The sequence below is a fragment of the Triturus cristatus genome, chromosome 8, assembly GCF_964204655.1.
Source record: "Triturus cristatus chromosome 8, aTriCri1.1, whole genome shotgun sequence".
NCBI lineage: Eukaryota > Metazoa > Chordata > Amphibia > Caudata > Salamandridae > Triturus > Triturus cristatus.
The window spans coordinates 1,551,863,966-1,551,887,384 of NC_140591.1; the positions used below are offsets into that span (position 1 = coordinate 1,551,863,966).

A 23,419-nucleotide genomic window follows, 5' to 3' on the forward strand; every position below is an offset into this window, starting at 1 on the left:
GTGGGAACATTAGTTTTAAAGGGCCACGGTAGGGAGATCAAGGTTTAGAACCTCAGCTGCCAGACTGTACAACATTGTGTAGGAGGCGCCCTACTCCATGGTAGGCGGGGGAAGAGGCAAACCCCGGGTCAGAGGAGACGTCGAGGTCGCCGGCATCATCCAAGTTGTTCACCCAGTCCTGCTCGGAATCACACTGACGGGCAAGAGGGTCCTCGGACCCCTCCCAGTCGTCCTCCACCTCTGTCGCATGGGAAACAGACCGCTGGGGCCGGAGAAGGAACAAACATAGTCGGGAACGGCGCTGGCCTGGGCCGAGCCGAGCCGGCACCGCATCCCAATGTGGATCCCAGGCCGGAACAAAATGGTCTTGGAACCTGGGCAAGTGCGGGACGGAGGGCCCCGGGCGCCGGGGCCAGAGCCGGCAGCGCTGGATCCTGTGGTGCCGAAGCTGGATCTGCCAGAGGCCCAACAGGATCCGGACACGGGACCGCGGGCCCTATGGCGCGCCCGTGGGAGCCCGAGGCCTAAAGAGGCAGTCCATGGTGGCAAGAAATTCTTGCACCTGTTCGGGAGTCGTAGACGGACCCGGGTAAGGCGAGTAGGCCGCTGGACTCCCAGGCTCCAAAGGAGCCGCAGGGGCAGAACCCCTGTCCCCCTCGTCCGCATCCGAGGACTGATGTGGGGACGTCAGAGAGCGAATTCTCTTCTTTGACTTCTTTTTGTGTTGTCTCTTAACCGAATCAGAGGGTGAAGACTTGGAGCTTGAGTAGCGACGACTGCGGCCCTGTGAGCGTTCCCGGGAACGGTCTCTGGACCGGGAACTGCACTGGGACGAGTGCCAGACCTCCAGCAACTTCCGGCGCCGCTCCCTCAAGGCCTTCGGGGCCATGGCCCGACAGTCGTGGTCGGTCTCCAGGCAGTAGAGGCAAACATCGTGGGGGTCCGCCACCAACATATTGCGATGGCAGGCCCCACAAGACTTCAATCCAGGCATCCATACGTGCACCAAGGAGAAAGGGGGACAAAAAGTCTCAAAAAGGGTAGTCAAAAAGTGACTATGGTACGTGTTCTAACTGGATATGCGCTTGCTGGCCCGGAAAAAGAAAGAACTGACGTCAGAGTGCATGGGTGGTGCCTAACTAGTCTCCGTGACGTCATCTCGGCGCTTACGAAGCCAGCGACGGACGCGGAGCCGCACGACGCCAACTCCGGACGCGCAGGGGTACTGCTAGCAAAACTTTCCGGATCCAGTCTGCCGCCTGGGGATATTCTAAGGTAAGGAATCTATCACTAACGTGTCTTTCAGATTACTAATTTCACATATTGCATGCGACTTCCAGTCCCCAAAAGGAACAACATTATGTAAAAGCACCACCAGTGCAATTACACCATTCCCCTCCCTAGAGGAGGTCCCCACGAAAGCAATCCATGTTCAGCCTCTCATACCTCAGTGTAGTCCTAAATCCTCCCAGCTGAACAACAAAAGTTCCAGCATTATAAAGGCTTGAAAACATGAATGAACCCTTGAAGGGGTTATTTTCTTTCAGTCCCACACAGACTGAGGATGGGGACTTTTCACTTTTGTGCTGGGGGTCTGCGTTGCTCCTGCAGCTCCCCCTGCACCTTTGCAAACAAAGGGCGGTGGCCCCATCCTCTTGGGGCAACCACACGCCAGTTGTCCTGCAGGCTTCATCATCCCCTGCAAGACATTATGGGGCGCTTTCCTGAGATGCATGAATACTTTAGTAGCGGCTCTCTCGCTGCACCGCAATGCCTTGGATGGAGGCACTAATGATGCAGGCGGTCGGGAAGGGACTCGTGGGAGTGTGACTGCACTCCCCCCCCCCCCCCCCGCTTCTTTCTGCTGTGGAGGGGGGGGGGGGGGGGGGGGTGCAAGGTGCAATGGCACTCCCCCCACCCCCCACCCCCCCCTCTCTGGCACTGGGGCCCATGGAGGGGTCCAAGCCCCCACCCACTTTCAAGGGAGCGCAATAGCGCTCCCCAACTTCTGCTTCTTTGGAGCCCGGAGAAGTGGTTCCGGGCACCAGGAATCTCTTCACAGGGGTGCAACCACGCTAACCCCCGCAGCCCCGGGGGGGGGGGGGGGGGGGGCTGCGCATGACAGGGCTCTCCCCCGCGCAGCCCTTACACGGGTGCTCACGTGTCCACATGTAACCATTCCGGTGCCCTTCACCCTGGCCTCATCTCAAAAGGCAGACACAAGTGAAATCCACATGCAGTCCATTTCATCAGGAGTTCTGTGCGCGAGTATCAGCTAATGAGGCTCTCCTACAGAAAAAGCTAAATAAAAAATACAAAAAATAAAAAAAATCAGGAATTCAATAAGCGATAAATCAGTGTGGCTCAGATGGTCAGAACAACCTTCTCACACCCATCTTCACCTAAAGAAAGACTGAAACGGAGAGGGCGATAACACTGGTAAAGCCTCTAACATTTTTAACGAGACCTATTTTGTTGAAAAGAAGCGGCCGCATTTGTTCCGGGCTGCTTTAAAAGTGAAAACATGCATGGCGCAAAGGCAAGCTTGTCGTGCCTGCAGCAGGAGAAAGGTAATAAATGAACTAGTGCTTCTAGACTGAAGAAGATATACCATGTAATAATAAAAGTACAAGAACCAGTCCTCATGGGAGGTTACAAATCAAGACAAGGTGGTACCAAAGAGGTACTAACAAGGCTATTTATGAATCAGAAGCCAGCATTTACAAAGAAAAATGACAAGCCAATGACAAATATGGGTGGAGATTGGGCAGGGTGAATAGGAATGTGGAAGTAGGCATCCTTGAGATCTAGAGTCGCAAGGAAATCGCCTTGTTGAAGGAGCGGGTGAACCTGTTGTAGCGTGACCATGTGGAAGTGGTCGGAATGTATGTACAGGTTTAATGGTCTGAGGTCCAATAGTGGCAAGAGTGCCGTTCTTTTTTGGAATGAGGTAAGAAAGGGAGTAAATCCCTGTACCTTGGTGATGTAAGGGAACCGGTTCTCTTGCATGCTTTTGCAAGAGAGAGAGAGAACCTCCTGCTTGAGAAGTGTGAGATGTTCTGTGGACATTGGACGCTGTTGGGGAGGAGTAGAAGTGAGTTCCAGGCAGTAATCATATTGGATAATTTGTCTAACCCACCTGTCTATGGTGATGGAATTCCATACAGGTAGGAACTGTGATAACCTTCCCCGACCGTAGTGGAGTGGTCTGGGGGGAGTGGAGGGAAGTCACTGCTTTGTGGTGGGGGAGTTGCGGGTGTTAGTACCACGCCCTCTGCCTCTGTAAGTCCCTCTAACATAACCTCTGTTAGGGGACGTTTGGGTGGGGCTGTTATAGGTGGTTTCTGTACCAATGGCCTTGGAGGCGCCCCTATAAGAGGAGCGACGAAAAGTAACTACTAGTTACTAGTTACTGGTTGCCTGTAGACCCCCATAGATTTGGCTGTCTGTGTCCTTTTTCATCTTTTCTAAAGACGAGTCCACAGTGGGTCCAAACAAGTGTTCCTGATCCAATTGTTGAATGAGTATGGTAGACTGCACCTCGTTTGAAACCAGATATGCGCAGCCACGCATGTCTACGTAGTTACATGCTTTTATTAATTGCACGGGATGCTGTATCTGCTGCATCCAGGGCACATTTTATAGAGGTGTTTGTGATTAACTTTCCCTCTTGTATGAGATCATTTGCCTTGGTCTTGTATTAGTCTGGAAGATGCTGCATGAGTTTTTCAAGCTCATCGTAGTGAGCCCTGTCATACCTTGCCAGTAAAGCTTGTGAGTTGGCGATACGCCAAACATTTGCTGCCTGGGATGCAACTCTTACCTGATGCATCCAGTAGTTTAGATTCTTTGCCTGGCCGAGGGGCATCACCTGTGGTTTGGGAATTCACCCGTTTACGGGCATTTGCCACTACTAATGTGTCCAGAGGGAGGTGACCTTTAATGTAAGCTGGATCACTTGGAGCTGGCTTGTACTTCTCAATTCTAGGATTGAGCACTCTAGCTCTAACAGGGTCTTTAAAAACCTCAGGGGCATGTTTAATCATCCCTTTGAGCATATGTAGAGTATTTGTTGTTTTTTGAGGCTGTGAGAATGTTTAATAAAAAAAACTCCTCCATCGGGTCGGAAAGGAGTTCAACCCCATGGTACTGTGCAGCTCTATTTATTAGTTGGGCAAACCCTACATGGTCTTAAGGGATATAAATCTGGCTCGGGTACATCTGGAACATTATAATCGTCCCAAGAGTCATGAGGTGGGGTACTGTGGGTGTCATCAGTATCTGTATTATCATGTGGTGGGTCTATATCTTCATCCCCACCCCCTAAATCCTCATCATCCTGTTGTGGTGTAGGTGAAAGAGGAGGCACTGGAGAGTGTGCTGGAGAGAGTATAATGGTTGGAAGCTGTGGAGGTGGAGAGAATGGCCTCATAGGTGAGGTAGAGGAGTCTTTTTTCTTGGAGGGTATCTCAGGTGTTTGAGGTGTCCAATTTTCTCTTTTTAGGTGGTATAGAGGTGACCTGGCCGGTATTGGGGTCAATATGTAGTGTTTTTTTGCCTAGGATCCGCTGGATCTGGGTGGAAAAGTTCCTTGGATCCGTTGTCTCTTTTCAGCACTGAGGACTTGGGCTCCGAGTGGTGCTTTGGCCGGTCTTCTTTGGCTTGATGAGGGGTTTTTATGTCCTTATGCTTAGGTGGAGTTTTCAACTCCAAAGATTTAGGCTGGTTTTTTTTCGGATCCGAAGGCTTGGGTTGAATTTGCTTCGGTGCCGAAGAGTCTGGTACCTCGGGTTGCGCTTTCGGCGCTGAAGATTCTGGTGTCAACGGTACCTTGGGTTTATGTTTCGGTGCCGCAGATGCTTTTTTGGCACCGTGGTGTGGCTGGCTCGATCCAGAGCTGCCTGAAGGCTTTGTGGGCTTCTGAGTCGGGCCCGGTGGCGGGGCTTCTGAAGTAGTATCACGGTGTCGACCCAGACCCGAAGGTGAAGGTGTTACCGGAGCCTTCTGTTTTTTCGGGTTAGGGGCGTCGACGTCAGTACTTGTGCTCCATTGACCTGGAGTAATCGACTGGTCTTCCGAGTCCGATTCGTCGGCTTTGGAGACGCTGGCCTTTTCCAGTCTCTGGTTCTGGATTGTCGGGGCCTGCCTCGAAGATGTTGTCCGGCACCGGAACAGTTGATCTGGACATTTGGTGTCGTCGCTCACGTATAGTTTTCTTAGACCTGAAAAAGTCGTGAGCCTGGCAGTGTCGAAGGTTGCAGACCTCGTGGAGATCTGTGTGTGGGAATTTAGCTCCACACTTGCATGCTTTGAATGGAGTCCTTTCCATATGCTGATTGATGGCGCCGATCGGCCCAACATCCCATGTCGACGACCGGACTCGAAAATTTCTTTGGAACCTGGATGCGTGTCGAGAGCTCGCGATCGAAATGATACCGTCGAGCGGTGAGAGCGGTTGGGCGAAGGGGAATCGAAACGCCGTTGACCCGGAGCGCAGCAAATTACATCCGAACCCGATGGCGGAAAAAACAATCTGGAGAAGTAGTCGATGCCCATGTGCACTACTAACCAAAGGAGGAGTCACCTATCTCGGGACTACAAACACTTCTATAATAACAAAGTACAAACATCCGAGCCCAAAACCAGATGGCGATATACGTAAAAGTATGCGATCTACAGTTTATATGCCTCGAACACATCGTTACCGAAGGTAAATTTGTTCATCTGAAAGAGACAATTGTTTATGGATTCTTCACCTTCGAATAGATACCCCAGCAATATCAGCCCTGGAGGTGGGCTTGCGAACGAAGTTCACACCAGAAAGTCCTGGCGAACTGAACGGCCAAAGAATCAGTCTCTCCAGACTTGGCTGTCCAGGCAGTAGTGTTTAGTAAACGTGTGCAATCAAGCCCACGTGGCTGCCTGGCAGATGTCATGAAGAAGGACCCCACATCCCAAAGCAGTAGTGGCTACCGTCGCACTGGTGGAATGGGCGCGCATCACCTGAGGTTCCTTCTTTGCCAGGGAATAACAGATTTTGATGCAAAGAACGACCCATCGAGGGATGGTCTACTTTTGCACGGCTCGACCATTCTTAGCGCCCACATTGCCAATAAAGAGCTGGTCACCCACTCTGAATTGCTTTGTGCGATACAGATAAAATGAAAACGCACGTTTTGGATACAGATGGTGGAACCTCTCCTCCTTAGAAGGATGCGGGGGCGAGAAGAAGGTGGGCAAAGTGATGGTCGGTCCTATGTGGAAAGAGATCACTTTAGGAAAGAAGACCTAGTGCGAAGGACAAATTTGTCCGGATAAACAGACAGGAAAGGAGGTTTTGAATATGTCAAGTGAAGCATATATGGATACATAAATATATGTATAGACAAACATTCATATATAAAAACTAGTATACATCTGGGGGTGTGGCCTGGCCGACTGCCTAGTTGGCAGCTTGACTAAGCTCAGGAGCGGCCGCGCAGCGAATGCAGCTCTACTCTGTAGGAGAGTAGGGTCTGCTTTCTATGTTCACCCCCACTTTTTGCTTTTGCTTCACTGGTTTTCGACTTAGATGTGGCTGTGGGCCTGCTAAACAGACCCACAGCCCAGCTGTTCTCTCTCTAAATTCACACTATGTACTTTAGGTACATAACCCAATTGGTAAGGATCACCTTTTTGGACCCTGTACAGTGTACCTTAGGTACCCAGGGCATAGGTGTACCCTAGGCCTACCAGGGGCTGCAGCATGTATTATGCCACCCCTGGCTGGCCTTCCATTATGACACAACTGGCTGATCACTCAGCTGGGGCAAGGTCGTGTAATCACCCCTTGCTTAGGTATAGTATTCCTATACCTACCTTATATATAGACACATGGGTAACCTATCAGTCACTCCTATGGCAGGCCTTAACAATCCTGAAGGCAGAGTGCTTGGTAACATGTGAGATGGCGCTCTAGCATGAGCTGAGCCTGTCTGCAGCTTTCAGAACCATGTCCTTATAGCTGTTCTATGATATCGCCTACCATATACTCTTAAAGTGCCTTATAATCCTCGCGGTTATGGTAACTATGGTTTGGCTTTATCAAAACATGTTGTGTAAGGTGTCTAACACTTTGGAATACTACCCCCACACCATTCCTGGCGATGAGGATAGTATTCCTCCCTTCTAGAGGGAGAAGACATGTTGAAGACCTACTACTCGGTTAAAGTTAACCAGAGCCCCAGCATCACAAAATGGATGCTGCTGCGACAGACACGAGTCTGACCTCCTGCTGCTGGGAGTCCTTCCAGCGAGGGAGGCTTGGACAATAGGTTTCCTGCCTTGGGAGGTGCTAGCACCACCCTAGACAGGCCTTAGTGTATTGGGGCAGGGAGGGATGAATGAAACGAGACACTGCCTGGGGCACACAAGGTGTCCCATGCATAGTCCAGTTCAAACCGGTGCTGGGGCACTCCAGCCCCAGTCCTGGCACGAAACTGGACAAAGGGAAGGGGGTGTAACCACCCCCCTCCCTGGTCCCACCCATAGGAGGGACCTAGCAGGTAACCCAGCCCCCCAGATTAGTATAAGAGTGGGAGCTGAGTCCCTAGGACTTTGGATTATCCTGATAACTGAACTTGAACAGAAACTCTGGACCTTCGACATTCAACTACGGAAGAAGACTGAAGAATCTCCCTTGTGGCCAAGGAATGACCACCCTGTGCAAACAGGCACCATCAAGCGACCTGCGGTTTGCTTTGCCGAAGTTCTACGAGGAACCGACTGCAGAGCCCGACCAGCGCCTTGACTTCCAGACTTCTCTGACCCTGATCCACATCCACAGCAAAGCTGAGATCCATGGAGGCGACGAGAGACGTGGGACCGGGTACCTGGAAAAATTGGCGACTTGCTTCCAGCGCAGCTTCTGAGGCACCCTCGAAGTTGTGCTCTGGGGATTGAGAAGCCCCAACCCCGAGCACCATCTGCACCAAAGATCAGCCCTCCACACTCCACGAGTTCTGCGTGGGAACCTTCTGCATTTTCCTGCTCGACGCGTCTGTCCGGTTGTTTGCCCGTTGGCTAGTAGCCTTGGTGACGACGAACCTTGAACTTTCCACCGCTGGTTTGGCTCCTCCAGACTGGCCCTTGCTTCCCTGTGAAAGAGAAGCACCTCAGGCCTTCCTGGTCTGCAACAGAAGCGAATCCTTCATTCTGCGTGGGTTGCGCTTGCCAAGGCTTGTTGTGTCCCAACTCGACAGACGCCGCCGACAGCAAGAGCCCTCGTGGGACAGCTCGACTCCTGGTTCTGGTCGTCCTAGACGCCTCCTGGTACCCGTGGCTGCTGCGACAAGCTTCACCTCTTCACCTGCATCTTCACGACATCGCCTGGTTCCTTTCTGGTTCCTTCCCGGCTCCCGGCTGGTGACCTAGACTCTGTCCCCTCTGCTTGCAGGTATCCTCCTTCCTGATTCCATCCTTGGAATCCACCGGACACTCTTCACTGACTGCCTGTCAGCATCTTTCTTCAGGCATCCATAGGAGTCGACGACGAAACCCGACGCAAGTTCACACCTATGCACCCGCAGCCCGTGGGCTAGGTAACTTGAGTACTCCGGTGCTCACAAGGGTATTGACTATCCAAGTGTCTAGTTTCCAAGTCTCTAACACCTAGTTCCTTCCGAAGTGTCCTAAAACTCTTAATTTCTAAATACTACTATTTCTATTGATTTTAACGCATTACGCGTGAGTGTTTCCACTCTGCACCTGAATCCCGTGGGCCTCCCACTGCCTAGCAACTGATAGGATAATGTAGCCCCAGCGATTCCCAAGGCCTAGGCCTAACCTGTGTTCGTGACAGTGGTTCTTATACCACTTACTTAGTATATGGTTTGCGTGGCCCCTAGGTCCTAACTGTATTACTTACCTGTGTGACTTATGTATGCTTAAATAAGACTGTGTTGTACTTACCTCGAATCTCATAAAGAGTGCTGAGGGTATTTTGACTAAAATAAATACATTCTATTTTTATAATATATCTGTTGTGGTGTCCTTTCATTTGGTATTCAAGGGATTGCAAATGGTATATCGGCTGGCTTCACATGCCATACAGAGTTTAGCCTAAGACTGCTCTTGTCCATGCTACCACTAGGATAGCTGGTCTATAAGGTTGACTTTACAACCAATCACCATAAGGGTTGTTTGGACTGATACAAGGTGTACACTAGAACTAGTGACATCATATATCAGACCAACTTCTCACATACTCTGCTCCACTGAGGCTGTAATTATCGTGGTGCCTGCCTGCGAATGCCCGCAAACTCTGGGGCCGCCCCGGTGCCGATAGGGCTTGGAATCGTGGCTCTGATGGTTGTGCGGAGGTGAGTCCGAAAGGAGGCATAGCAACCTGAAAATGCTCGTGCCCTACCTTGAACTACAGGTAATGTCTGTACAACTGCAGGATGGATGTATGAAAATACAAGTCCTGGAGGATCAAAGACACCATCTAGTCCCCTAGGGCCAGCACAAGCATTTTGAATATGTCCGTCTGCAGGAGGGCATCCAAAACAGCTAAGCAACTAAAGCAACGGTCAACCTTCGGCGTAAGGAAAGAGCGAGCTTAACAGCCCCCTCTATTGCACTTTTGGAGAGTAACACTTGCACTTCTTGTAACAGAATGAACAGGTTCTCCCCTTAAGGTTGCTCTAAAGCAGGAAGGGAGAGATCTCACGGGGCAAAAAGGTAGGGAACAGCTATGCTAAGTATTTGTAGGACCCATATGTCAGAGGTGCTGGGTCGCCACCCTGGGAGAAAGTATTGAATCCTGTCCCCACACTAAAGGCGAACTAAAGTGGCTTGGTAGTTGTTGCCGCAGGGGATGAGAGGACTGAAGCCCCCTGGTGACCTGCACATTGTTTGCCAGAACCCTGCTTACGGGTTCCACAGAAATGGGTTGATAAATGCAGTGGTTGGGGATACTTTTTATTTTTATACACCAGATCCCTGGTGGAGCCTCTGAATTTTTTCAACTGATGCAACAATTGTTTGGCAGCAGTCAACAGTTCCAGATAGTGCTCACCATGGCTCTACTTTCCGTAAAAGGTTCCAAGGCAGATTCAGCCTTTTCACTGAAAAGGCATGAGCCATCAAAGGTAATATTCACGATGGAGGTTTGTACATCTCTAAAAATGCTGTGGAACGAATCCATGTGTGACAGTGGAGCACAACACTGGTGCCATGCACCCTTGCCAAGCAATCGCTAATATCAAGGGGAACATGCATCACACATCTGGCTACATCTAGTCAATCATGAATTGACTGAGCTAGAGAGACACTAAGGTCTTTCGGGACAGATGCAAAAACTAACGGGCCACGTCCCAGAGAGCATGTGTGTAGTGACCCAATAAACAAACTGCACTGACCAATCTCAATAACAGGCCAGCAAAGGAGAAAATATGTTTTTGAAATGCCTCAGTCCTTTCTGGTTGAAGACTGAACCATCAAGCTCTCTGTAGTAGGATGTTCAGAGAGAAAATCAGGAATGTCAGGAGGTAATTGGACGCTTGGCCATCTGTCTATTTACCGGTGAGCAGAAAAAGGGCGTTGAGCAATTGTCAATGAAGGTATCGCTGGGGACTCATTAAATGGGAGCAAAGCTTAGATGAGGCTGGCCTATGCTGGAAAAGTTTCCATGAAGTTTGGTCTCGATTGAAGACAGCAGCAAATCCAGGAACTCCGCAGCCCATTGCACCACTACTGCAAGTGATGCACTCTCTTCAGCTGGTGGTCCAAGTGGCGAGTCTAACCATGTTTCAGGGAAGGTATCGCGACAAACGGTGACCTTTTGTAAACCAGTGTGTCATCTGTATAGTGAAGGAGGAGAAAACCGCCCCAGACTTCATCTCCCTCTTGGGAAGTACCTTGTTCAGATTCAGAGTAAAAAAGATAATGGAGCCTTTGATGCCACCTCCGATCCGGTAGAGCCACTGGTTCTGAATGATGCAGTAAGACGACGGGTTGCGCTTTTGTAATCTTGTAGTGCGATTTCGGTCGAGATCTGGCTGATGAGGGTGTCAGATTTTGGCATTCATACATAATCTCCTGGTGCAAGTGTCGTCACTATAAGAGTCTATGAGGACAGGTCCAGAGCAGGTCTTAAGGATGTGGGCTAGTTTGACCCTAGGGACCCTCAGGATTCAAGGGGACTTAATCTCCCAACTTAAAACGCGACATGGGGCGCGTTTACACACTGGTGAAGGGAGGGGACGGGACCTGAGGTGACGTGTGCAAACACACCCTGTGGCGCGTTTTAAGTTGGGGGAAAAAATTCCTCTTCAATCCTGAGGGACCATGGGGGCCACGTAGCCCACCATGTGCTTCCAGGAAGTGCCACTGCGCTGCGTTGCAGAGAGGTGGTGCAGGCCGTGCGCCTTTTTACATCTCTGCTACACAGCTCTGTGGCGCTTACTGAATGTACCTAATGGGCTAGTTGGACTGTACGGACCCTCAGGATTGAAGGGGAATTATTTCCCCAACTTAAAATGCGCCACAGGGCGTGTTTGCACAGTGGTGAGGGGATGGTGTAGGAATGTGGCTCTATATATACTGGACCGAAGTAAAATCAGCCGAACTACGAATTCCGATTTACTCCCCTGTTATCAGGAGAGACCTCAGTGCTGCATCTTTGAGCCCAGTACTGATCCTGAAAAGTAATTCTAACCGTACTTAACAGTAACTTGAATTTCCTTCCATAGGATATCGCCTCCCCCCCCTGTTCCTGTTTAATAGTTTAACAGTACTCCCGTTAGTCATTGAGCTGACAAGCTGGCGGATGAAGCACCCGCATGCCTGTGAGAGGTACCTGACCTGAGAAAGATGTTGGCAGCCTACTCAGCAAACCCCACATTTCAAAGACTAATCTCTACTGATGACGGTTAAAGAACCAGAAACACGTGTCTAGAGATCAGCACTATCTGCGCCAACTGTGGCGAAACACTCGAACACTCTGTGTTCACAATCTTTGAATGTAATACTCAAGAATTATTGCTGTGCATTGGGTCTCACGCCAGGAAACCCAGGTCAAGAATACAGTGTCATGGAGAAAGCATGGCAGTATCAGTATGCCTACCAATCTTCATTCACAGAACCTTTCCTTTTACTACGACTTCAAGAACATATTGCTAGTCTTTGCTTGGAACTGATTTGGCAAATCTCTCAACTGAATCCTAGAAACATGGATCATATCTTTCTGAAGCAGACCACTTTTGCACATTGCCGCACTGTTCCTCAAATCAGTCCCTAACTGCCTTTATTTTGCTTTTCTCTATGTCCAGTGTGAGAGAGCTTGAGAAAATATTATGATTTCCGTTTGAATGCTACTGATATAAATTGTGTGAAGTGTCCCCTCACATGAACAGGATCTTGCACTGGTGGGTTTCGTTTATTAGCAGGACAAGGTATTGCTTTGATACAGACATAATTCTAGAGATAGCCATCACTGCACCTATCTATGCTGGTCTGAGTGATAGGATAAGCATCAGAATCATTCTGTCAAGAGTTTTAAATGAGGTAATGAGCTTTATTGTTCTCCTCGCCAACACATCATTGAAATGTTTAGTCTATTGGAGACACCTTGGATGGGGATTCTGGAGAAGACACTGGAAGAATAGTCCACCTCAGACTAGAAACAGTATCCAGAATGGCTTATGAACTTTAGCAACTAGGTGATTTTGATATATTACTTTTTCACATCTCTGCAGAGTGTAAAATTCATGTCGACTTGGAGGAGCCCTCTGCTGGACTACTGAAGCTAAATCTGGTGTTTCATACCTTGGAACATACATTAGTGTGTCCTGTAGCTGGTCCTTCAAAGTGCCTCTTTGTTAAAAACATAAAAGTTATTTTACTTCAAGTGAAAATGGCCAGTAGTGTGTGCCGTGACATCTATGACCTTGACGTGAGGTTTTTAGGCACAATCCTCGATATTGTGAGCTTCGTCTAAGGAAAAAGTGTGCAAGATGTGGATATCAGACTCCCTTTATTTCAAAACTGACAAATGGCAACCAAAAGTTGTTTTTTCAAGATCCATCTTGACGAGCATGACATCAAATCTTTCAAGGATGATCAATACAGGAATGCCACTCATGAAGCAATCTATCCTTTTTTTCAATTTTTGATGTAATACCCATAATGGTGGGGGGTCAGTACTGTGGTGAAAGCAGATTTCTCTAGCTTTCTGCTGTGGAGACACAGCAGCAGGTTCTGAGGATAGTCTGGATTGTTGTTTTCCCCTCAAATAGATGCCTTCAAAACATTTTCTGTCACAAAGGATATTCTTAGACCATTTGATAAGTAGTGTACAAAGGATGAAAACTGGCTTGTAGGTCTTTTCTAAACCTCATCCCATTATAGTTAAAGGCACTTCACATACAATGAAAGTATTTCTGACCAGCAAAATCCGTCTCATCGTTAATACCCTAAAAACACAACTGAAATACTAAACAGCAGCCTAAATCTGACTGGAAAATACAATCTTTAAAGTTGCAAAGGTCAGAGGCCCATGTTTAAGGTTACTCTCAGTGGAGAGCAGGAATAAAGTGTTGGCAGTGTCCAGGCTGTGCCTTCCAGTTTAGCTGGGTCAGCCTGCAGCCTTAAAGTCACAAAGCAGTTTTTTTTCAATGTATCTATGTAGACTGTGATTGTCTCAAACTGAAGGACTAAAAGGATAGAAGTGGAAACATCAAAATGCCCCAAAAAAGAAAAAGGTATTGAAGTTGGACACTGCAAAATAATTCAATAAAGGATATGAGAAAAAGGTTTAGATCCACACAAATGAATGGAAAGAAGAGGGAAACTGAAGCCTGGCAGAATATGGGGGCATCCACATCAACAACCTTATTTTTTAGAACAACATACTGTAGACTGGCCTGCTGCCAGGGCACTCCAACATTCTGGATGCAATATGACTTGCCTATTGCGAAATGAGGCTAGACAAGGCATGGTGCATACCTCCAAGGAGAGGACATAATATAGGACTATTCAGCCTTCAACAGTGTAATACTAAGCAGGCTAACTGGTGAAATCTAACCGTAATCAGATAATGGTGTGTTCAGTGGAAAGTAAGTTCAGGTAAAGCATCTTAGAAACGTAACTTTCCATAATATGACCTACCTGTCACTGTACAGTTTTAGGAGATGGAAGCACACATCTCGAAGGGGTCTCTCCTCTCGCTCTTCCACAAATTCTTCTTCCATGCTTATCCCAGAATCTTCTAAATAGGGAGGTAATGGACTGCAGGCATACTTTTCTCCTTCTAGAGGGTCCTGTTGAAAACCACGAGGTGCAGACATTTCAGAATTTTACTTTTACAAACCTATGACATACAAGGCCTGATTTTATTAAAATCAAATTGAAAGTATAAAGCATAAAAGCATAAAAACATACAACATTGCTATAAACCAGGCGCCACATTTAACAGAACAATGGCAGAACTAAAAGGGAAATGACAAACTACCATGTGGCACCCAAACGCCAATCAAACACAAAGAATATTTTTTATTGAAGTTCGTGTAGATTGGTCATCTGTGAAATATGTCTAAGATGAACCTGGAAAACTGTTACATTTCACCACTTGGCACATGGTGATGCTAAAGCAGCAGCTACATGGGCATTGCCAGGTGTGATACCGGCTGTTACCAATAACTTGGCTGTATCCAACTTTTCCCACACATTCATAGCAATGACAAAAATTTCGAGAAGATACTTTTAGAAAAATCACTGCCAAACAATGAGAGATGGTAGGAAAGAGGGCAAAGATGAATTGACAAGATAATAGAAATATACATTAGAAAAAGGCTACTGAACGTGAATTAGCTGGCTAGTCTAATGGAGACTTCTGCCTTTATATTTAACTTTTGAAAGATTCTCTTAGCAGTAGCCCAAAGCAGGGTTCAGGTCCAGGTCCAAGGAACACTGCAAATAGCTCTATAACCAGGACTACTGAAGAACAAGTTACTTACCTTCGGTAACGATGTATCTGTAAGAAACAGATTCCTCACCTTAGAATATCCCCAGGCGTCAGGCTGGATCCGGAAAGATTTGTCAGCAATACCCTTGCGCGTCGCTAGGCGTAGTCTGCGGCTCCGCGTCCGTCGTCGTGCGTCGGGATGACGTCGTCTGAGAACTAAGATGCCGCCCTCGCGCGCTGACGTCCGTTCTTGTACATAGCTTTCCGCGCCAGGAACGCAGAGCCATGCAAGAGACCGACACTGGTGCCAAAAAATTCTAGGGCCCTGAAAGGGATAACATCAACCCTAGAAAATCGGTTAGCAGAACGGGGAGGATGGGTGGGTCGGTGAGGAATCTAACTAACTAATGTTTCTTACAGATACATTGTTACCGAAGGTAAGTAACTTGTTCATCTGAAAGAAACACGTTAGTTAGATTCCTCACCTTAGAATAGATACCCCAGCAATACCAACCCCGGTGGTGGGTCTGCGAACCAAGATCACACCAGAAAGTCCTGGAGAACAGAACGGCCAAAGAAGCAGTCTCTCCGGACTTGGCTGTCCAGGCAATAATGCTTCGCAAACGTGTGCAGCGAGGCCCACGTTGCCGCCTGACAGATGTCCTGCAAGGGGACTCCCCGTCCCAGTGCAGTGGAAGCCGCTGTGGCCCGAGTAGAATGGGCCTCAGCAATACAGGAGGTTCCTTTTTAGCTAAGGAGTAACATGCCTTGATACACAAAACGACCCACCGAGAGATGGTTCGTTTGTGCACCGCTCGTCCCTTCTTAGTGCCCACGTAACCTACAAAGAGTTGGTCGTCCACCCGGAACTGCTTGGTGCGATCCAAATAGAAGGACAGTGCCCGTTTTGGGTCCAGACGGTAGAGCCTCTCTTCCTCTTTCGAGGGATGCGGAGGCGGAAAGAAGGTTGGCAACGTAACAGACGGCCCGATGTGAAAGGCAGTTACCACCTTAGGAAGGAAGGACAAGTCCTGAGAACAACTTTGTCCGGATGGACAGAAAGGAAAGGAGGCTTAGAAGACCGAGAGCCTGGAGCTCAGTCACCCTTCTAGCAGAGGTGATGGCCACCAGGAAAGCGGTCTTAAGCATCAAAAGACGAAGAGGACAATTATGAAGTGGCTCAAAGGGAGCGCACATCAGAAACGTCAATACGAGATTCAAATCCCACTGAGGCATTACGAAAGGGACAGGAGGAAACATGGGAGTAATGCCCTTGAAGAAGCGAGAAACAACAGGGGATTTGAAAAGAGAAGGCTGATCAGGAAGCCGTAAGAAAGCAGAGATAGCTGAAAGATAACCTTTTAGAGTGCCCAGAGCAGAGCCCTGCTGGGCCATGGAAAGAAGAGGAGAACCTCAGAAAGAGGAGCGGAAAGGGGATCCACAGCCTTTGCTGTGCACCATGCCACAAATTTGTTCCACCTGCAGGCGTATACAGATTTTGTGGAGGGACGCCTGGCTGCCAGAACAACATCACAGACTTCAGGAGGCAAGTCAAATGGCATCAACTGTCGCTGCTCAATCTCCACGCATGGAGGTGGATACTGGACAGGTACGGGTGGAGGACCGTCCCCTGCTGCTGCGACAGAAGGTCCTCCTGAAGAGGCAATCGTATCGGGGGATCGATCGACAGACTGAGTAGCTCGGGATACCAGTACCTTCTTGCCCAATCCGGAGCCACCAAGATGACTTGGGCCCGGTCGCGCCTGATCTTCAGCACTCTGGGCAGAAGTGGTATAGGTGGGAAGGCGTACAACAGACCGCAACTCCACTCGCGACAAAAGGCGTCCCCGAGCGAGTGCCGCCTTGGAAACTCCAACGCGCAGAACTGCGGACATTGCGCGTTCTCTTCGGTGGCGAATAGATCTAACCAAGGCTCTCCCCACTGCCGAATGAGGCCTTGCGCCACGTCCTAGTTTAGACGCCATCGTGATCCATCATGCACCGGCAGCTGAGTTTGTCTGCTCGGACGTTCAGAGAGCCTGCCAGATGTTGAACCACCAGGGTGATGCCCTGATGTTCCAGCCATGTCCAGAGGCGCAGAGCCTCCTGACAAAGGGTCCACGACCCCACCCCGCCCTGTTTGTTGCAATACCACATGGCGGTGGTGTTGTCCGTGAACACCTGCACTACACTTCTCCGAACAGAGGGAAGGAATGCCTTCAGTGCAAGTCGGATCGCTCTCAGCTCCAAAAGGTTGATATGGAGCTGAGACTCCGCCGGAGACCAGAGTCCTCTGATCTCCGCCTCTCCCATGTGGCCCCCCCCATCCCAGGAGGGACGCATCCGTCACCACTACGTGCTCAGGTTGGGGTAGGGAGAGGGATCTGAAACTGACCCCAATCGCGGTTCGTGTGCCACCACTGCAATTGTTGTGCAGTGCCCTCCGAGATCAAGACACGGTCGGACAGGTTGCCCAGATGCTGGGCCCACTGAAATTTCAGGTTCCACTGCAGAGCCCGCACCACAGAAAATTGAGCACCTTCCTCCGAAGCCACGGTCGGAGGAGAGATGAAGCCAGTGTCAGGGGAGGTGTCAAGACCACTGGCGTCTCCCAGCTCATCTGCCCAGTCCTGTGATAACTGGCCCTGCCGGGCCAGAGGGTCCTCAGACCTCTCCCAGCCGTCACAGTCATCCGATTCCTGGTAGACAGGTGGAATGATCTGAGCCGGGCGAAAGATTAAATTGCCACCCATCTGCATCGGATGCGGCGCCGGGCGGCGGCGCTCCGACGCTGGGCCCGTTACCGGGACTGGAACCGGCGGCCGAAGGCGGCACCAGAGGTGGTACTGGAGGCGACGCCGGCGAATGGGTCGTGAGGTCAACCGGCGTCGTCTGGGATCCAGGCTTGGATCCCACGGGGACCTGCAGCGTCGGGACTGGAGTAGACGACGGCGCCGGGACCGGAGCCGCTGGCTCCCTAGGCCTCCCAGTAGAGCCCGCGGGGCCCGAAGGCGCGCAGGCAGGCGTCGATGGCGGAGCCAGGCCTCTCATGGCTGAGAGGAAGGCACTGATCTCCGCCGGAGTCGCGTCGGTCCCAGGGACCGGCGGGTATGGGGACGGACGCGACTCCTGCGGCTCCGACGGAGCAGCGTGGGTGGTAACACCCGAACCCTCCACCGAGTCGCGCGACCGTAGAGGGGAGCCCGAAGAGTGATGTCACCTCTTGGACTTCTTACTATGCTTCGACTTACCCGAATACTTGGAACCGGACGAGTCGTGGTGATGACTGCGGTTCCACAACCGGTCCCTCGACCTCCTCCTCGACTGTGACCGTGAACGGCGTGGAGCAGACTGCCGGAACTCCAGGAGCTTGCGGGACCGCTCCCGCCTAGCTTTCGAAGTCAGGGCCCGGCAGTCGAGGCACGACTCGGAATCGTGGTTGGTCCCCAGGCAGTAAAGGCACCGGCAATGGTGGTCCGTAACCGACATGAGTCGGTGACAGGAGTAACAGGGTTTAAAACCAGGCATCCTACCGGCACCAGAGTAGAGTCGACAAAAGAGAACAAAAGAGTCAAAAAGTTTTGTCAAAAAATTACTAAAATGGTATGCTCTTCCTGGACCGGCGCTGTCTGGCGCTGAAAAAAGAAGAACTGACATCAGCGCGCGAGGGCGGCGTCTAAGTACTCAGACGACGTCATCCCGGTGCACGACGCCGACGACGGACGCGGAGCCGCAGATGACGCCTAGCGACGCGCAAGGGTATTGCTGACGAAAATCTTTCTGGATCCAGCCTGACGCCTGGGGATATTCTAAAGTGAGGAATCCAACTAACATGTTTCTTTCAGATAGATTCCTTACCTTAGAATATCCCCAGGCGTCAGACTGGATCTGGAAAGTTTTTCCGTCAGCAGTATGCCTGCGCGTGGGTAGGTGGTGTCGTGCGGCTCCGCGTCCGTCGTTGGCGTCATGAACACCGGGATGACGGCGCGGCCAGTACATAGACGCCGCCCACACGTGCTGACGTCAGTTCTGTACACGGCTTTAAGCGCCAGGAACGCAGAGCCATGCAAGATACTGACCACTGGTGCCTTAAAACTAGGGCCCTGAAAGGGATGACCTTAACCCTAGAAATCAGTTCACAGAACGGGGAGGATGCGTGGGGCAGTAAGGAATCTATCACTACTAATATTTCTTACAGATACATCGTTACCGAAGGTAAGTAAATTGTTCATCTGAAAGAAACGCGTAGTGATAGATTCCTTACCTTAGAATAGATACCCCTGCAATACCAACCCGGTGGTGGGTCTGCGAACCAAGATCACACCAGGAAGTCATGGAGAACAGAACGGCCAAAAAAGCCATCTCTCCGGACTTGGCTGTCCAGGCAATAATGTTTCGTAAACGTGTGCAGTGATGCCCACATGGCTGCCTGACAGATGTCTTGCAGGGGAACACCGCGCCCCAATGCAGTAGTGGCTGCAGTTGCTCGAGTGGAATGAGCAGGCAGCCCCACCGCAGGCCTTTTTAGCCAAAGAGTAACAGGCTTTGATGCACAAGACAACCCAGTGGGAGATAGTCCTCGTGCACCGCCCGACCTTTCTTGGTGAAAACGTAGCCAACAAAGAGTTGGTCATCCACCCAGAACTGTTGTGCGGAGGTAAAATGCAAGTGCACGTTTTGGGTCCAGACGGTGGAGCCTTTCTTTCTCTCTGGAAGGATGTGGAGGAGGGAAGAAAGTGAGAAAGGTAACAGTCTGCCCAATATGAAAGGCCGTGACAACTTTTGGCAAAAAGGAAGGCCGGGGCCTGAGCACAACCTTGTCTGGATGAATGGAAAGGAGGTTTAGAAGAAAGAGCCTGGTGCTCACTCACTCGCCTAGCGGAGGTGATCGCAACCAGGAAGGCAGTCTTCAGAGTCAAAAGACTAAGAGAACAGTTGTGAAGAGGCTCGAAGGGAGCGCACATCAGATAGGTCAAAACCAGATTCACGTCCCACTGTGGCATCACAAAAGGAATAGGAGGGAAAAGGTGTGTAATGCCATTAAGAAATCTATTTACAACAGGGGACTTGAAAAGAGAGCGCTGATCACGTAGCCTGAGAAAGGCCGAAATGGCAGAAAGATAGCTTTTGATAGTGCCCAGAGCAGAGCCCTGCCGGGCCAAAGAAGGAAGGAACAAAAGGACCTCGGAAAGAGGGGCAAAAAGGGGATCCACAGCCTTTGCTGTACACCATGCCACAAATTTGTTCCACCTGAAGGCGTATACCACTTTCGTGGAGGGACACTTGGCTGCCAGAATGACATCACAGACTTCAGGAGGCAAGTCAAAGGGAATCAATTGTCGCCGCTCAATCTCCACGCTAGGAGGTGGAGACTGGACAGGTTCAGGTGCAGGACCGTCCCCTGTTGCTGCGACAGGGGATCCTCCCGAAGAGGCAGACAAATTGGGGGATCCACGCTCATGCTGAGTAGCTCAGGATAGCAAACTCTTCTAGCCCAGTCCGGCACCACAAGAATAACTTGGGCCCGGTCGTGCCTGATCTTCAGCAACCTCGGTAGAAGTGGTATAGGCGGGAAAGGCGTACAATAGACCTCAACTCCACTCGCGACTTAAAGCGTCTGAGCGAGTGCCGCCTTGGAAATTCCAATGTGCAGAACTGAGGACGTTGTGCGTTCTCTTCGGTAGCGAATATATCTAACCAAGGCTCTCCCCACTGTTGAAAGAGACCTTGAGCCAGCTCCGAGTATAGACGCCATTCGTGATCCATCATGCACCTGCGGCTGAGCTCGTCTGCCCTGGCGTTCAATGAACCTGCCCGGTGTTGAACCACCAGGGAAATGCCCTGATGTTCCAGCCATGTCCAGAGGCGCAGAGCTTCCTGACATAGGGTCCACGACCCCACCCCGCCCTGCTTGTTGCAATACCACATGTTGGTGGTGTTGTCTGTAAACACCTGCACTACTCTCCCCTTGACAGAGGGAAGGAATGCCTTTAGTGCAAGACTGATCGCCGTAAGTTCCAGAAGGCTGATGTGGGACTTGGAATCCGCCGGAGACCAGAGGCCTCCATCTCCGCCTCTCCCATGTGGCCACCCCATCATAGGAGGGACGCATCCGTCACTACCGCGTGCTCTGGTTGGGGAAGGGAGAGGGATCTGCCTCTGACCCAATGATGGTTTATGAGCCACCACTGCAACTACTGTGCAGATAGATCCCCCTGATGCTGCGCCCACTGGAACTTCAGGTCCCACTGCAGAGCCCGCATATGCCATCTGGCATGGTTGATCAGCAGTATGCAGGAGGCCATGAGGCCCAACACAGCCTCAGGGTCATCCGGACCGAAACCCAGGACAAGAGCTAAAAGATCTGAATCGTAGCCCGAATGTCACGGATTCGCTGTTCGGGAGGAGAAACTCAAAACTGCGCCGTGCCCAGAACGGCTCAGATGAAAAGGAGCTTCTGAGAGGGTACCAGGTGCGTCTTCGGCAGGTTGATGGGAGGACCCCAGCAAAAGCAGGAGGTCGGCCGTAGTCAGGAGGTGGGACACGACTGCCTGGGGCAAGCCCGCCTTCAACAGCCAGTCGTCGAGATAAGGGAAGACAAACCCCTGATCTGCGCAGATGAGCTGCAACCCCACCATCACTTTCGTGAACACCCAAGGGGCGTTGGTAAGGCCAAAAGGGAGCAGGGTGAACTAAAAGCGCTCATGGCCAAACGTGAACAGCAGGTAACGCCGGAGGGCCGGGAATATGAAAATAGGCGTCCTGCAAGATCAACGCTACCATCCAGTCTTGCGGGTCTAGGGCACACAAGACCGGAGCCAATGTGAGCATCTTGAACTTCTCCTTCCGGGGGAAGCCGTTGACGTTCGAAGGTCTAGGATAGGACGCAGGCCCTTGTCCTTTGGAACCACGAAGTAGTGGGAATAATAGTCACAACCTACTTCGGGTGTCAGAACGCGCTCGATGGCCCCCTTGGCCAAGAGGGCTGCAACTTCCTGCTGGAGAAGAGCCAAGTGATCCCCTGACATGCGGTGGTACTGAGGTGGCATGGCTGGTGGGGTAGTCTCGAAGGGGAGGGAGTAGCCCCTACGGACAATTTGCAGCACCCACTGGTCCGATGTGATGGTGCGCCAGTGGGGGAGATGGCAAATCCGTCCGCCCACTGGCGTTTGATGGACCTGAAAGGACGGACTAGGAAGGCTTAGCAGTGGATGCCACTGGGGTGGAGGTGGACTGACCCACCCGCTGGCCCCCTGAACTGCCTCGACAATTCCCACATCCGTGGCCGCGCTGAAGTTCCACGAAAGGCGCGAAAGGCAGAAGGCGAAGGAGGCCGAGTGGCCGACAGGCGCAAAGACTTGGCCGTAGCCCGGGAGTCCTTAAAGCGCTCCAGGGCACTTTCTGCCTTATTGCCAAAAAGGCAAATGCCATCAAAGGGCATGTCCATCAGGGTATTCTGGACATCCCCCAGAAAAGCCAGTTCACAGCCAGGCGTGGCGCCTAAGCGCCACCGTCGTGGAAATCGCCCTGCCCAGCGAGTCGACGGTGTCAAACCCACAACGAATGGAGAACTTAGCTGCGTCTCTCCAGGAACAGCAACAGCTTGGGTGAGTACTGTCTGGACCTCCTCCGAACAGCTAGGCAGCACTTGCGCAACCGTGTCCCACAGAGTGGGAATAAGAGGCACGTGGTGTTCACCGACCGCAGCCCTAAGATGGTAGATGAAAACAGTTTCTTGCCAAACTCCTCCAGCTTCTTGGATGCCCTATCCGGAGGTGCAGAAGAGAACGCGCTTTGGGACGCAGAGGCCTGGACAACCAAGCTCTCAGGAGTAGAGAATTGAGAGAGGAAGAGGGGATCGCCCGGAGCCGGGCGATGGCGTCAGGCCACGTTCCTGTCCACAGGAGCACGTGCTGGATCTGGACCAGGTGCCCAAAAGAACGTCAGAAAGTGCGCCATTAAAGTGCAGCAAGGGCTTCGAAGAGGTTGCCGCCGGTTGGAGCACTCCTGTCAGGATGTTTGTCCTGACAGTCACTGTAGCGAGTTCGAGGTGAAGGGCCTCGGCCGCCCTATGCAACACCACTGCGTAACCTGCTCCCTCCTCCGTAGCCACTGTAGGAGGAGAAAGCATGCCAGGGTCCGTCGAGGTGTCAAGACCACTGGCTTCCCCCAAATTCTCTGCCCAGTCCTGATCATAAGCACAGTCCTGTGCGGGAGGGTCCTCAGAACACTTCCAGTCCTCCCCTTCCTCCGAAGTCTGTGGAACAGGCTGAAAATACGGAGGACGGACATAGGGAATAAATCCCATCGGTGCCGGAATCTGTGTCGATCGACGCCGATCCGGCTCAGTGTGCGGGCTGAAACCGGAGACATCGTCGTCCTGAGGAGCGGGCGGCGTCCGAAGCGGTGCCGGTGGGGTCGACGTCGGAGGCATAACAAGATCCACCGGCGTTGACCGGGGTCAGATCCCGGATC

The 23,419-nt window shown here is 51.1% G+C and overlaps 1 protein-coding gene across 7 annotated transcripts in view; it reads right to left on the reverse strand.

Annotated features, from left to right (window-relative positions):
* The window catches only part of NUP98 (nucleoporin 98 and 96 precursor), a 791,668-nt gene that overhangs the window by 155,964 nt on the left and 612,285 nt on the right, over positions 1–23,419 (reverse strand). For all 7 annotated transcript variants that reach the window (XM_085623457.1, XM_085623456.1, XM_085623459.1 and 4 more), the window contains one exon: positions 14,149–14,300. In XM_085623457.1, the coding sequence (XP_085479583.1) occupies positions 14,149–14,300 (152 nt within the window). The remainder of the gene's footprint in view (positions 1–14,148; positions 14,301–23,419) is intronic.